The following is a 16274-nucleotide window of genomic DNA, read 5'->3' on the forward strand; positions in this document are numbered from 1 at the left end:
AACTTGAAGCAGCAAGAGACTTTCGCCACGGCCTCCTCCGTACGGCCAGCGCGTAAGCGACTTTCTCCATTCGAAAGCAGATTTTGTTATATAATAATGACGAATGGGTTTTTGGTTTATTAGTTTTGTATCATAAAATTTTGTTTACTCTACGCAGTATTTCCGAGTGAAATTGTATTGAAATAGCATAAAATCAAGTTTTAGAATAATATAATTTCATGTTTACAACGTGTGCAATTCTAAAACATATGGACAGTTAATTTTAATCCAAAATTCTAGGATAAGGAGCAATAAAGTTCCACAACGCTATTTTTATTATTCTCAAGTTTTTATATAAATTAAACGTCTGAATATCGCTTAATACGTTGTATACTTCACCCCATATGTTGCGTACATGGGACAAATTGGCCCTTGTCATAAAATGCTCACAATATAAATTATTTTATGTAACTAATAAATGATTTATTTAGTGAAACACATAAGTATTTCAAACATTATTTTTCATAATTATTACAATTGACCCAATAGCTTTATCACAAGAAGGATATAAATAATGTTACATTAAATTCTATAATTACATTAAAATCCTAAACCACAATGTCAATTATCTTTACCTTACCAAACATAATATCAAACAATAAAACGCACATTGCATGGCCCGCACAGAAGCCGTTTTCTACAGAAATGCATCAAGAAAATAAACGAAGCATAACTGCATTGAACCAGTTCAGACACAAGCTTCGAAAGTAATCTATAATTGACTTGAAAGTATCTAAAAATAAACTGATTATATATCCGGAAGTAACGGAAGGTATCTCGGTATTGTCAGAAAAAACGCTGTAGTCACTTTGTCTACAGGACGAATACTTATATCGTTTGGTATGAGGTCGTCCACTTTTATATTATTGAACGTGACATAAGAAGAAAAATAATGCCAAAAACATATAAAAATATAGAGCAGATAAATCTGCAATACTGTAACAAGAATGAATCGTTAGAAGTTGGTACTTAGGTAACAATATAAAAGGACTCAAACATTATGCGCTTTCTGTATACTCTACGCTCATTTGCCTTTAGCATATAATTTATACACAGGAAGGTGTAAATTGATAAACATAAGACCAAATAACAAAGTATTTATTGCATTATCAAACGTTACCCTTCTATAACGTAAGAACCTACTTAGTAAATAACTAAGTATAATAATCCAGAACAGAAAAAAAAACAAAGTTATGTTTACCGTCGCGTATCGTGCACATACCTAAACGTATGAATGTAGTACATACATAGTAGACAGTATTCACTCACACTGCTAACGTTCGGCGACGGAACGCTGTCGGACCCGTCTCGTTCCCAGTACGCGCCGCGCCGCGCCGCCCGCTGCCCGCGTTTGCACACCGTAACATACGGTTATTCTCCAAAACAAAGCTTGCTTTTTCCTTCTCTTTCATTGCCTTTGATACTACGTTACTAAGTTAATCCTTGATTTAAAACAATGGTTAACGACGAGAAATTAATCGAGCAAATTAAAAGATTCCAACATCTGTACGATCTCGGCCATCCGAAATACATGGACCCTCAAAGAAAGAATATGGCGTGGAGGGAGATTTCAAAAGAATTGAAACAACCAGGTATTTGCAACTCCTTTGTAAACTACTTGAGAACTGCGTTCTTTTCCTCGTATATCAATACAGTAACCGTTTTTGCAGTTCAAAATGCTTACATACATAAAATTAGTTTGGTACGTCTACTGTGTATAATTTAGGCATAAGTATTTACTTACCATGTTCGGTATGATTTTAACGTATTTAAAAGAAATCATATACCCAGCAAGTATATGATAGTGGTATTTTGATTCAGATAAAAGATTATGTGAACCCACACATAACTTACAACCTTTCCAATATAATATCAGGCTATCTTGGAAGGTCAACGTCGACCTGTGCCGAGTGCCGACTAGTCGCACCGTTACTAGACCGGCGCGGCACCGACTCGTCGCGTTGTAACTAAAAATAGAATAAAGTTGGACGCACACATATCGCGTGTACAAGATCGGCACCTCAGAACATGCTTGTCATTCTCAGATTGTCATTATTCTGAGATCAGCATATCCGCGAACCATCGCTACTTATCTGTCAAATACCTGAGTTTACACAATGATATAGGTATACCTATACGTATACAGAGGTATTTGGACATTCACAGGTGCCTTATACGCGGAAGAAATCGCAAGCAAAAATTATTTTCTTACTATGTCATAAATGATATGTCCATTAAATTATCGTACACCCACAACCTACACAGCATATTAAGAGTAGGGGAGAACCGATTACCCGCCCGGGGCTACGGGTTTACAAGGGCCTTGCACGGTGCCTTTAAGGACCTTTTTTATCACTTAACCAACGCAACAGTTCGGGGAACTTGTTTAAGGCTTCGACCGGGCCCCACGTCAATTCTTTTTCACACCACGGGTACCTAAAACAATTTTTTTTTGGCTTTCGCCCGGGGCTATGCAACAATTAAAGCCCCCACTGAATATCATATCAAGGTTTCTTATTATCATACAAAAGTGTATATTTTATTTTCAGTTGTAGCCTGCAAGCAAAGATGGCAATGTTTGCGGGATTCGTACAGAAGAATACTCAGAAAAAGAAGTAAAACACACTGCGCTGACAAACCTAATATGAAGAAATGGAAATATGAAAAAGAAATGGCTTTCCTCATTCCATTTTTCGTTGAACGTAAACCTTCACAATATGATGCATCTACTGACGAAGAGGCATCAGAAGATACAACAGACGAAAATATAGTATCCACTCCATCTCTACATAAATCAATTAGAAATACATCTGCTATCCCAAGTACTTCCAGCACGGTGGATGCCGACCGGACAGCTCAAAATAATCGAAATTCCACATATATTTCTCAAGAGCCGAATTTATCGGTGCTAATGGCGCATATTCTGGAAAGAGCTAAAGAAAAAACAGATGATATGGATTCATTCTTTTTGAATATTTCCTCAACGGTAAAGAAATTTTCTCCATACCAACAAGCACTCGCAAAGAACCAAATTTTTACTTTAGTTTCGGAAATGGAGATAAAGCAGTTAGAACCTCCTGTTGAAGCTGCTCCCACGACCACTACTTGGGCAAGACCAGGAAGCCCCGTTTACATGCCGACCTCTCCTACATATATGTCCACCTCTCCGTCGCACATACCTAAGACTGAAACCAATACTTATAATGTTAACTTCAATTGAGCCACTATCCACTTAGTCCTAAAAATTACACTGATAGTTGACAGACTTTAATACAACAAGAATCTAAGGTGTTTCTATTTTCCGAAGATGAAAGTTCTACTTGTGGCATAGTAATCATGATAGATGATTTAATGTTTTGAATTGTTTACCTGCCTATGTGGCTAAGTTTCCAGTATTTGAAAAGAAGGCATTAATAATTTTTTTATTGAATTGCTCTTCCAACCAAACACGACTAGTGCCCAGTTTTCTGCCCAGAATTTTATGAGAAATTTCCTTCAAAATTTTACGAGAGGGCGTAGTTTCAATAGCTGTTGCCGCTGACTGAACAGTCTATATTGTGGCTAGCAAAAGGACTTATGAATGGGATAGGTATTAAACAATTAAACCACGTGAAACCATCATCACACCACTGTTTATTTATATTTCCTTTCTATATACATTATAATATAAAGCTATATACACTTTAGGTCCATTTTACATCGTTACATTGTGCCGAAGCTCTTGCATTTTCACATACGTGCAAACGGCGTCAACTTGACAACAAACAGAAAATGTGGTAACATTACACATAACTAGTAAAAAAATACTTTAAACTGTATGGTTTATTGTGCATAAAATTGATTTTGTAAATCATTTAAGTATAAAAATATGTTTAACACACACTGTGCTTTTTCGGGCGTTATGTGGAAAGTTTACGCATTTTTTGACACCGAATGTGTTAATATGCAGGGAAAATATTCAATAAAAGGTTTTTAATACTATTAACATGTATTTTAAAATCATGTTTTAAAACGTACGTAATTCTAGAGTTTGTTTGAGACGACACATTCAAAATACCATGATTACATCCCTGCATGCGTCATATTTCTATAAAAAATAAATATCATTAAAAATCATATGGAAAGTATTAAAAATATACTGTATCACGGTGTGTTGTATATGTTTTTCTATAATAGCAATTCGGATAAATACATAAGTCCTGATTACACAAATTATTACATGTCCATTATAATGATTATTGTATTAAATGCATTTCAGACGGTTGAACGATAAAAAATGCCAAGTTACCATTCCTAAATTATAGATTCACACACAAAAAACACATAATTAATGAGCAAAATTAATTAAATAATTGCAGATGTTATTCTGTACTATCAAAAATTTTACTTTATATTTCTCTTTCAACACTGTTTCGTAAAATAAAAAGATTATTATTTTTTCATACTCCTTTTCAATTATTGTTTAGTTCAGGAGCAATGATAATGTATCAGACAATAAAAAAATCAATAAACGTCAGATCTCTTCTTTACAGTATATTCGCCGATTTAAAATATATTATGACTTTAGTTTAATTTAAAAATAATTTCAATATTTCAGATCTTTAAAAAACAATATCAAATGAGATAGAAAACCGAATAAATTAATTCTAAAAATCTTGACATACAATTTTCACAAGCTTTACAACTCTTATTCGATACATTTTTATTGCTGTGTGTAACAATTTTAAATATTATATTTGTATAAATTGTGTCCGATTACACTTTTTTCTTATAAAATTAATTCATCCATACAAACGTGCACAATATACAAGTGTAAATACATCTAACATAATATACACACATAATAAATACAATGAAAATAATTTTATGACATGGCAACATTTGCGGCAGTCAGTTATAAACTCATTTGTATACATTTATTTCTCAAAATTACTGATTTCGTATCTATCAGTTCTACCTATCATTAGCCATTGCATGCTTGACATGTTAGCCGACTAACATGACAGTTACGCGTGTCACGGAATAATAATCTTATTATAATAATAAAATATATAATAAACGCGTAACTGTCATGTTAGCCGGCTAACATGTCAAGCATGCATGGATACCTCAAGGACTTGTCTAACCTTTTAACTGCTTTATAACCTCAAAACAATGACAAGCATTTATAACCTCTCAAATCATACATCCAACTGCATAACTTATATAAATATTGTCAAACCTTTTGCCAGTGACATGACGTGTCATAACATATGACATAGTCGCTACATGACAAACGTGATGACTTTCACTAGCGCATTAATATCAACACATGCATAAGAATATTAAACAGTTTTCACTGCATTGCATGATTGTTCGTTCAGGAAACTACTGTAAACATCCTTTGCGGCGGCTAATTGTTCGGCTGTAGATTCGTGTTAACACAAATTGTGTAAAAATGAAAATAATATATTTAAAAATTAAATTTGGTAAAATTCCCAAAACATAAGGTAGTTCAAAAAAAAGTAAATGAAATAACATCTCCAAGTGACTTACCCAAACAACGCCATCTAGTTTGCCCTGACATGAAACACTGACTGCCGCAAATCTCCAACACGTATAGGCCATACAGTATTCATAAGAATATCAGATTTTGTGACAAACATCGCGTCGGTACGTACGTCATTCATGGCCGATCACAAATAGCTATCCCGACTCCTACTTCGAATCGACAGTGAAAATGGGCCAATCAGAATAAAGTTTGACACGCTTGCGTATGAGTTCTTTTGATTAGTTTATTCCAACCATCTATCCGCAGTCAGGGATTGGGATCGTTTAATGCAATCGCCCTTTTGTTTATCTATTTGAACTAGCTATTGATCTACAATTGATGTTTATTACGAACTCCGTTCTTAAACTTATTATAGAAGGGTTTATTGTCAGCCGTTAGTAAAGATGGCTACTTAATAATAATGGCAAATAAAAGTCCATTCGGAATTGCCAGCTTTAAAAATAAATGTCATTTTGAATTATTACGTGTTATTGATTAATTTAAACTGGATAAAATGCAATGCAATTAGTTGTCCCTTACTCTAATTCTTCAAGGCCACGAGCCGACGAAAAAACTAAACACAATAATAATATTATTTTACCAATGTATGTTTTTCTTATCTTATTACTTTTTTAAAGATGGCAACCCATATCATTACGTCAAAAGGTATCCAATCATTTGTGCGCAATATGCATTAAAACCAATAAATAAATGAACGAGGAACATAATGAATGGAATGTTATTTACGTCAAATTGGAATTTTATCGACTCAGACGATACAACTCGATTGAGGAATATTGTCGAATCTCGAAAGTCATACGTCCCTCCGTTAATCGATCATAATGTACTTAGAATCTCTTACGTCCGATTTCAATAAACAATGCATTGGTATCTACAATATAACGAACATGAAATAAATAGATTAACAATAACGATAAAATAATAAACCAATCGGCATACAATTTCTTTGACATTTTTTACAGATGATATTTCATTTCGATTCTCAAGACCTTTGGATCGATTAAATATAGGGATCGGTTACAGTAATTGGTCGATAGGCATTTGAATAATGTCTATAAGGCTTTTTTATTTATGACACGAAAAAAACAAACATACAAGACATAAATTGAATCTCTTCGGAATAAAAAGTGGAAAATTGAAGTATGAAATAACTATATCTAAATTACTGTTCCATCAAATATTCAAAAATACTTAGAATAGAAAAAAACTAGTACCGATGAAAACTATTATGCTACGATTTTACCACCGATAACATTTTAACACTATCTATGCGGGGCCATACTTCATTTACGATGAAATAAATAACGAATTAACTACAGTATAATAATTTAACTATACGAAGAGCAATATCACACCACAATAGAAAGAATTAAAACCGAACCTCGGAATAAATCTTAAAACATTATTTATAACAAAAATAATAACACATACACGCTATTTTTGTAAATTATAATTATGTCCCGAGATTTGTTTCATCTTGGACACCAATTTGAAACATTTCCTACCTTTGATACTATTGTTTCTCCATATAAAAGTTACTTACACTGTGCTAGCAACAATATAATGTCGATATCGTGTCATTTATGCATCAACAAATATATACAATAAATTTTCCAAATTAATCTCTTTCCTGGTTTATTTAAAAGCTCAATAGCTAAATCGAATTTAGAAATGAGACTAATAACGTAATTTCAAATTGGTGTTCCTACATGCGATAAAAAAAAAACATTATAATATGATTTTGTCGCGAAACAAATAAGACGAATTTATACACCATTTGCACATAAATTATATTGCGACAAATATTTTCAACTTATAATAATGAGTATAATTATGAACCACCGAAAAATTTTAGTCCGTTTTTATCTAAAGTTGTTACCTATATTGTACTGGAATTTGCTGAATTAAATATATTTTTTTAAATTAAAGTATATTATTTCCCCCCCACACGGCTCTTTGCTATAATAGCACTAAAGTTGAACTGTTCTACAAAACTTTAGATATGAACGAACCTGTTCCGCGCCCATATTCGAGATAAAATTGCACTTTTACATTGCAATAGTCTAGCAAAACTCGACCAAAATATAAAAATAACCATTTTGAGCAATAAATTAGTGGAAGAGATCAGAAAGTTTGATTAAAAACTTCTTTCAGAGAATCATTTTGTGACACATCAATATCACCAAACAGAAAAAACGTTATCCCTGCACAGACGCAGGATATATTTTAATTTTATTAACTAGCGATTTGCTATTCAATATAAGGCGAAAGCGTTTAGAAATTTCAAGACAGCACGTCACTCTTGGAAATATACAATTTTCATAACGAGCTTTTTTAGTTATTCACAAATACTCCAACAAACATTATAATCGCATTCGTGCGAAACAGTGCCGAAAAGTTATCAACTTGAACACATTTATGTGCAAACTAAATTAATTTTTCTTCTTGATAAATAAAGGAGAATAATTACTATCCACGACAAAAAAAGTCGATAAAAACAATTCTATCGCTATCCCAAAATGTACTGAAACCCAAATGAATACTGCACTGAGTTTAATAATGTGTATCGCTATTTTTTTCAGTTAAAATATGCTTCTACTCAACCATGACAAACGCGATGAAATCAATTTTATCGATATTCCAGGACGTGCCTAACATAAAACAATACCCTGCAGAGTTAAAAGATAGGAAAGGTGCAATTCACTAATTTCCTAAAATTTTAAAATTGTCATTTATCCAATCATTTGCGACACAAAAATCGATAAAACCAATTTTATCGATATTCTCATAGTATCACCCTGCACAGAGCATAAACGTAAGTCGGGTTTATTTTTAGGTTTTGGTCAAGTGTGCGTGTTGAGCAAGGTCTATAAGTTCTTTTGCCGCGTGTCGGAGTACTGGGGTACCTGCTTGTACTCCGGGAACGGGTACAACACTAGGTGGTCCGCGGTCTTGTACCACGGGATTAGACCATTCTGGAAAAAAATTGTTTATTGTAACAGGTTATTATTATTTGTTTACTATAGAGTATTTACATTATACGCCCCCTTTCATGAGATTTTACAGTGGCCTAAATATTTTGATCACAAAAAAATATGTGTTAACTCACCACATTAGTTCTCTTATTGGTCCCACGTCCGTAACCGTTCCAGTGGTTACCGGCGATTCCGATTCTGTCACCCGCCTGACAAATGAAAAATATACGTGTTTTATTATTTAAAAAAAAAAAATCTATAATGTATATATTTTTTTTTTTTTTATATAAAAGCAAATTGTAATATTGATGTGCTAATAACCGGAAAACAACCCTCATTTCTCCGCAAATAAAGCTAGTTTTTGAGTGTCACAGGACCCCCTAATAAGTAAATTGAGGCCACTGAGAAGGGTAAGGCCACCACGCTAAGAGTAGCGAAAAGTGCACGCAGTAGAAGAGGCCTATGCCCAGCTGTGGGATAGTATAATAAGCTGATATTATTACTAACCTCAAACGATATATCCTGGCTCTTGCCGCCGGTGTTGGACATGACGGCGACGCGGTCGTGCGCGTTCTGTCCGCCGAAGTAGTAGATGTCGTCCAGCGAGAAGAAGCTGTTGGACGCGTCTACGCGATTCGTCTGCATCATCTCGTACGCGACGCGACCCACCTACGGGTAAAACGTTCATAACACATGCATTTTGATTACTACTGACGCAATACAATCGTGTAAATGTTAATGTCAGTATTTAGACAATAAATACGTAAGGAATATTTTATGGGCCATAACCTAGTTACTGCTTACCAGCAGAACAAACCGGTCCGGGTACCAAACTGTTTACAAATTTTGAACATCATTCGTACCAAGAGCGTCGCCGAGAGGGAGGGGGAGGAGAGGAGGGGTGTTTGATATGAGAAATGAGAAAAGTATTAATTGTAGGTAAAGTCGAGAGCGCATGTTCCTCCCCCACTCGCCCTCTCCTGCCTTAACAATAGCATAGAGCAGAGCATAATTGAGCGTACGGAATATTAGGATACGAATTGGTAAATTCATTCGAGTTTTAGAACCTCTATGGAGCAGCTGCCCGTCCCTTCCCCCTTGATTCGTACTATTCATGGATGATCCCCGACCATCGGACGAGTGGCTCGCTTATCATTCATTCATATCATAAAAATTTCTTCAACGAGATATTTTATTTGCTGAACCTAGGTTCAATCCGAACAGTACTAACCTGACTGTCTCCTCTTTTGTGATCTAAACCTGCCCCAGTATCCTCTAACACTACTAACCCGACTACTGATTCTCGACCCGATCCCAATAGTACGCTCTGCGTCTTCAGGTGGTGTATAGGGTAGAGCTGGCCGGGAACACTGGGGCGGTACTGACCTGGCTACTGAATCTCGACCCGATCCCAATAGTACAATCTGTTGATTCAGGTGATGTAAAGGGTACAAGCTGGCCGGGACACTGGGGCGGTACTGACCTGGCTGCTGAAGGTGCAGACGATGTAGTCGCACATAGCCAGCATGTGCAGGTCGACGAGCAGGCCGGTGAGCGACAGCGGCGTGTAGCGGCGGTGCGTGGCCGCGGTCTTCGCGATGGACGCGTCGCCCAGGAACGTGTACTCCGGGTACTTCTTGCGCGCGTCTTCTAATACCTGCAGACCAAATTATATGGATTTTAGGAGTACCCATCAGTACCAAATAGCTGTTACTTTGAACTGCTTTACCTTCAAGGTTGCATGTTCAAATCACGTCAAGGTCACCATTTTAGGTGGCGTGTTATAAATAAAATGGGAGCACGAATTGAAACATTTATTGCTTGACTAATTCATTAGGCAGTTTGCGAGCGACTGCTGCTGTCTCACATCTATGTTTATACCACCACAGTACCGAGTGAGGGGGTTTGATGAATCTAAAGTAGACTTTTCAAGTGCCAGTCTGCTGGTTAGTCGCTTACAAGTTTATAGCGGCAATATTTTGCAACATGCCGACAGGGGAATGATCACGTTATAGGCAAAAAATTTGCATTATTTACTGGCGACGTTATTTCAAAAACTGCATTCACAATGATACGACAATTGCCTTTCACTCCCATTTTAACATAAAATAACCTTAAATTCATCAAGCAAAATCCTCTCACATCAGCCACCATATTATCCTCTCCCGCACCTACAATACACTTAACCTGAGGAGGTTAAGTGTATCGTAGGTGGGGGGTCAGGGGGTGAGCCCCCAAGCTACTTACATTAGCGTCATCGGTGGCGAGATAGACGCGCCTCGCGTCGACAGTCCGCGTGAGCTCTAGCTGGTCGTAGTAGTCCTTCACATGCGCCATGTACTCGTGGATGTGGTGGAACGCCGCCTCCGTGCCAACCTTGTCCGTTCTCCTTATGTGAACACTGCAAAATAAATTGTACTTATTATTAAAAACCACAAAGGTTTTGTGTAAATGCTTTTTAAAAAAAAAATTAAAAGGGTCAGTTAGACCGGGGTTATAATAGCGACGGTTGAAGGCTATTTGACATGAGCGACATTATTTTTCGAAAAAAATTAACTTTTTAAAAAAAAACATGTGTGTCGCAAAAAAATGTCGCTTATATCATTTAGCTTTTCAACCGTCGATATTATTTCACGGATAACCGATATTGTGACAGCTTACTAGTATGTCATCAGTGAGATATTTCGAGATCCAAACATGCCCAAATCTTCAAATTACAATAATTTAATTCCAGCAGCGCATCTATGGTTGTAACTTGTAACCAACTTTAAGAAAAAGCGATGCTTCGTTTGTCTACATCTACACTGTCAGTCCTAAAGGCATTGTAATAATAATTTCTATGAGTATTAAACATAAAAATATAAATAATGTGTTATGCAACACTGATTCTAATAACTATTACTAACGTAACCACTGAAAAAATCGCCAGCGAATACACGCTAAAGGCCGGCGCAGATATGGCGGAATGCAGCGCAGAAAATTATTACTGTCAAACTATTATCGACATTGTCTTCATTGAAATAATATTCAAAATCAATTAACACAACAATGTAATGCAATTTATTATTGTGTTAATGGATTTTGAATATTATTTCATTGAAAACAATGTCAAAAATAGTTTGACACTGCGCCGTTCCTTAGTTTCTTAGCCGTATAAAATTACGTCAACTAATCTCACGATAAAAATAGAATAACAATGGCGCGCCGAAACTCGTAAACTGCAACGTTCGTTTTATTGCTGTATTTCATTAGGTTAATTTTTATTGACGATAAAATATGCATTACTTTAACCGGGTACAGGTTATAAAATGTTTATATTGGGTATTTAATTAAAATTCTTGGAAATTGACACAGATAATAGACAAGTTAATATTTCATAATATTCTTTAATAAACAATTCTCAATCATTACAGCATTATGGGTTTATATTACAACCCAACCTAACCTAACCATTTAAAGCCATAGAATAAACAAGCAACGCCGATGATGGGTATTAAAACCAAAAGAATCATGATGCTGCCAGCATTAAAAGAATATATTTTAGAAGGAGATTGAGTGACTTGAGGAATCTTACTCCATAAGAAATTTTACAGTAAGCTCTCACTCCATGTTCGAGGCTGAAATGCAGACGTATGGAGCGATAGTCAAAAATTTCGATAATACATAGCTCCGTAAATAGGGGCAAAAAAAACAAAACAGGAAACGAAAATAGTAATTATACTGATAGGTCTCTCATATGTGAGAGTCCGCCAGCGTAGGTACCACCGTGATGTCTATTTCTGCCGCCGAGCAGCTGTGTGTAGGCAGTGTTGTGATTGGTTTAAAGAACATTGTAACCAGTGTAATTACTGGACATAATAAGAACATCTCATGTCGCAGGATGTCGAGCGCAGTGGAATACCAAACAATACTTTGTAATTCAAGGTGTTGGTCTTTCTACTGTTTACGGGCGGTCGTATCGCTTACCATCAGGCGAACGGCAAGCTCGTCTCGTCATTCACAGGAATAAAAAAATCGAACTCACCCAACTATAGGCGTCTTGAAGTTCATCTTAGCGATGGTCTCGTTGATCGCCTTCTGCATGGCGACGCGCGGCTTCAGGATGTACTTCAGCATCTGACCGATCCACCACGACGACGGGTCGCCGTTAAACCTTACTATCCTGGAATACATACTGATAGTTATATGCCGAATCTTTATCGATCATCGATAGTAATAATAACTATTTCCACTTTAACTGTGCAGAATATCAAATGCTGAATATTGTTATGGTTCAATGTTATCACGTGGAAAATTATCGCAAAATTGTTGCGACTGCCTCAGTGGCGTAGTTGTATTGCGTGCGCGGTACGACACCGCTACAAGGACCCGGGTCGGATCCCGGGTCGGAAAGTGATATTGGGTTTTACTGCTGTGTCAGCCCAGAGTCTGCAATTTGTCCCGGATTTGCCGATAGGCTAGCCCCCTATCACATCATGGCCCGAAACGCACAGGCGAAAAGTGGCTGGACTCATAGCAACTCAGCCTACCCCTATAAGGACAAAGGCGTGATACTATGTGTTTTTTCACAAAATTCTTGTAAACATTAGAAAAAACTACATGTTGAAATGTTAAAGACTTATTCATGCCCTTATCTACGTACCTGGGCGCCAAATCTTTGGGTATGGCGAGCGGCAAGAACTTTGGCTTCTGCGATATAGAGTCTATGAACGGCAACGACACCACCTTCGCGTCGTACAATACTGAAACAAAAAGAGGAAAAACTTACTTAACATTCAAGATATATGATTCCATAAAATCTTTACTTTTTTTCGTTGCTTTGAATGACTAGTCGAGCTTGTTTGTCTGATGGTAAGCGATACGACCGCCCATAAACAGCAGAAACACCATCCAACATCTTGAATGACACAGTATTGTTTGGTATTCCACTGCGCTCGCCATCCTGATACATGATATGTTAAGTCTCATTATGTCCAGTAGTGACACTGGCTACAATATCCTTCAAACTGGAACACAACAGTGCCTACACACTGCTGCTCGGCGGCAGAAATAGATATTGCGGTAGTAACTATCCAAGCGGACTCTCACATGAGAGACCTACCAACAGTAAACTTTATTTATTCTTCATCTACCCTGATACTACAATGTGGGGTCAACGCAACACTTCCAATTGTAAAACAACATATATTTCGACTGTTGCCACATTTGGTAACCTGTTTTTTGGGCACTAATTACCGAATCAAATAAAACTATTATCCTGTACAAATTAACTAACCAAAAATATCTTATATGACATCACTGCATATATGAATAATTAAAGATTGACTAAAAAAAGGAAAAAATAATTTTTAACAAAAAAATTATACCACCGTCAAAAACGATTAAAAACAAAAATACAATTTAACGTTACCTATATGCTGGATACCAATTTTGGATTCGGTGACTAATTTTAATTAGTATTTGTCATTTGATTAAGACAATTCGACTGTCATTATATTTGACACTATAGTACAGGATCCCTGGTACACTTTTCATCGTTTATTACTATCAAGTTGATTTTTCGTGAGTAGCTACAATTACAATTACATTACTATACTACAATTTGTAGGACAATGTGAGTAGTAAGCTATGCAAATGTTAGCTAACCAATAAAAAAATCAGTTCGTTAGTAATTATTTTTTATGACCTTCTTTATGATACATGTTGGAGAGGGGACTCCCTAACAAAACTTTATATTTTTTAGGACAAATATTTTTTCACGTTATTTAGATAATTATCTCGATAATTAACAAAGAAAAATTCGGTTAGTAATAAGTTTTTAAAATTCGTCAAATCAACATATTTTATGCTTGCTACTCCTATTAAGCTACCATTTACCATTTAATATATTATATTATTATATAATAAGTTTTTAAAATTCGTCAAATCAACATATTTTATCCTTGCTACCCCTATTAAGCTACCATTTACCAACGTTACTGTAAGCAAAAACTTGGGCGTCTAGTCTCACTAGACTAGAGTTACTCACGAAAAATCAGCTTGATAGTAATAAACGATGAAAAGTGTACCAAGGATCCTGTACTACTACTACCCTATGCATCATTTAAAAAAATGCCTTATTACCTACTTACATGCTAATGTAAACACAATAACAAACACATTGAGGTTGATAATCACCTGGCCACTGCACCACCTTGTCGTCATACGCGGAGGTGCAACTGTCCGATATGGGATAGAACACATAGTCCCATCCCTTTGTGTTGTACCGCCATCCCTTGGAGTTTAGGATAAGGGTGCGTTCCGTTGCGTATGCGAATATGAGGCAGTACACTATGTGGTGCAGTTGACAACCGAAACCGCAGCCCTGGAATAGAAAAAACATGGTGGAGTCGCGGATAAAATTATTGGTGTAAAATTAATGGTAAAAAATATTAATAATAACAAGTTTTTATTTAAATGTTCTAAAGAGAAAAAAAATTAAATTGAATAAAACTTTGTGGAGGTTGTAGATTTTGTAGATATAAAAGCTCCTGAGATTTACTTTTGTTAAAACCAAGTTACATAATTATTGTATTATCTACAAAAGTAAATCTCGTGACGAGTTTTTGTATCTATAAAGTTTAAAACAAAGTTTGATTCATTTTAAAGTTTTTTTCTATTTTGAGAGCATTTAAATAAACTTTGTTCTTAATAATGTATTTTTCTACATATAGCATAGAGCTCTATCTTTATAAATCCAAAGTCGATTTTCCTTATGTTTTAAAATGACGACCACGCAACGGCATAATTGGCGTATATATTATTACCTATGTTCGACGGTCATTATAAATTGTAGTTAATTGATAGATAATAGAAAGGGGTTCCATAAAATCTATTCAGAAATAAGTAATTAATAGTTGAACTTGTTATCGTTACTTAATCTTAAAACTGTTGACATCATAAAAGAAGTAATCGATAAATGCGACGCAAACATTGGAGTAGTAAAAAAACGAGCTATAAAGTGAATTTGACTAGAAAAAAAACTATAGTAAGCAAATGTAACGTCTCTTGTTAAATAGGAGTACAAACTACGCTCATTTTTTTATTTTATTTTTTTCAAAAAAAGAAGGTCCTCATTTCGACATGATTTTTTTGCAGCGTAAAATTCGCATTTTAATTATTAAATCGCAACCATTTGAAAAATACTCCAAATGTGATATTTAATACTAATGCTTTAAAATATGTAACAATACTTGTCCACCGCGCTACGTTCGGTTATCAAATACATGACCTTTAACCTCTGACGCGCCGATTAAAAACACGATGAAGTGTTGACCCGAGAGCGATTACGTAATGTATTACAGCTTCAATGAATACTGTTGATAATGAGGAACCGACGACACCTAAATATCACTGGCTATTTTATTACCATATACTGAGGACAAGCAACCACCTGAGCAAGTCTTTTATATATACTTATACGTAATAAAATATTTACGCTTTTTGATTTTGATTCCTTGGCTTCATCAGGAAAAAAAGTCCTACTTTTAGGGGTGAAAAAGTAGAGTGCGTGAAATCCAGGACTATATCTGTTTGCCAAATTTTATACAAAACCAAACATCAATTTCTTTGTTTACTTCTTATAACACAAATAAAATCAAAATAATCCACAATTAACAGAAATCGTTGAACAAATTAATGCATACATTGTAGCCAATGTAACTATTGAG

General features: G+C 35.4%; 2 protein-coding genes across 3 annotated transcripts in view; one reads left to right on the plus strand and one right to left on the minus strand.

Annotated features, from left to right (window-relative positions):
- The first annotated feature begins 1369 nt into the window (after positions 1-1369).
- On the plus strand, positions 1370-3659 carry LOC115447192. Its single transcript, XM_030174174.2, has 2 exons — positions 1370-1631; positions 2589-3659. The coding sequence occupies exons 1-2, from the start codon at positions 1496-1498 to the stop codon at positions 3257-3259; spliced, it is 807 nt and encodes a 268-aa protein (XP_030030034.1). The 5' UTR covers positions 1370-1495; the 3' UTR covers positions 3260-3659.
- Positions 3653-16274, minus strand: part of LOC115447191 (alpha-(1,6)-fucosyltransferase) — a 41898-nt gene continuing 29276 nt past the window's right edge. For both annotated transcript variants that reach the window (XM_030174173.2, XM_037437403.1), the window contains exons 6-13: positions 14743-14929; positions 13208-13307; positions 12590-12727; positions 10813-10966; positions 10049-10222; positions 9073-9234; positions 8700-8774; positions 3653-8565 (exon numbers count right to left, since the gene is read on the minus strand). In XM_030174173.2, the coding sequence (XP_030030033.2) occupies positions 8458-8565; positions 8700-8774; positions 9073-9234; positions 10049-10222; positions 10813-10966; positions 12590-12727; positions 13208-13307; positions 14743-14929 (1098 nt within the window). In that variant the 3' untranslated portion in view covers positions 3653-8457. The remainder of the gene's footprint in view (positions 8566-8699; positions 8775-9072; positions 9235-10048; positions 10223-10812; positions 10967-12589; positions 12728-13207; positions 13308-14742; positions 14930-16274) is intronic.

Source organism: Manduca sexta, chromosome 11 (genome assembly GCF_014839805.1).
Source record: "Manduca sexta isolate Smith_Timp_Sample1 chromosome 11, JHU_Msex_v1.0, whole genome shotgun sequence".
NCBI lineage: Eukaryota > Metazoa > Arthropoda > Insecta > Lepidoptera > Sphingidae > Manduca > Manduca sexta.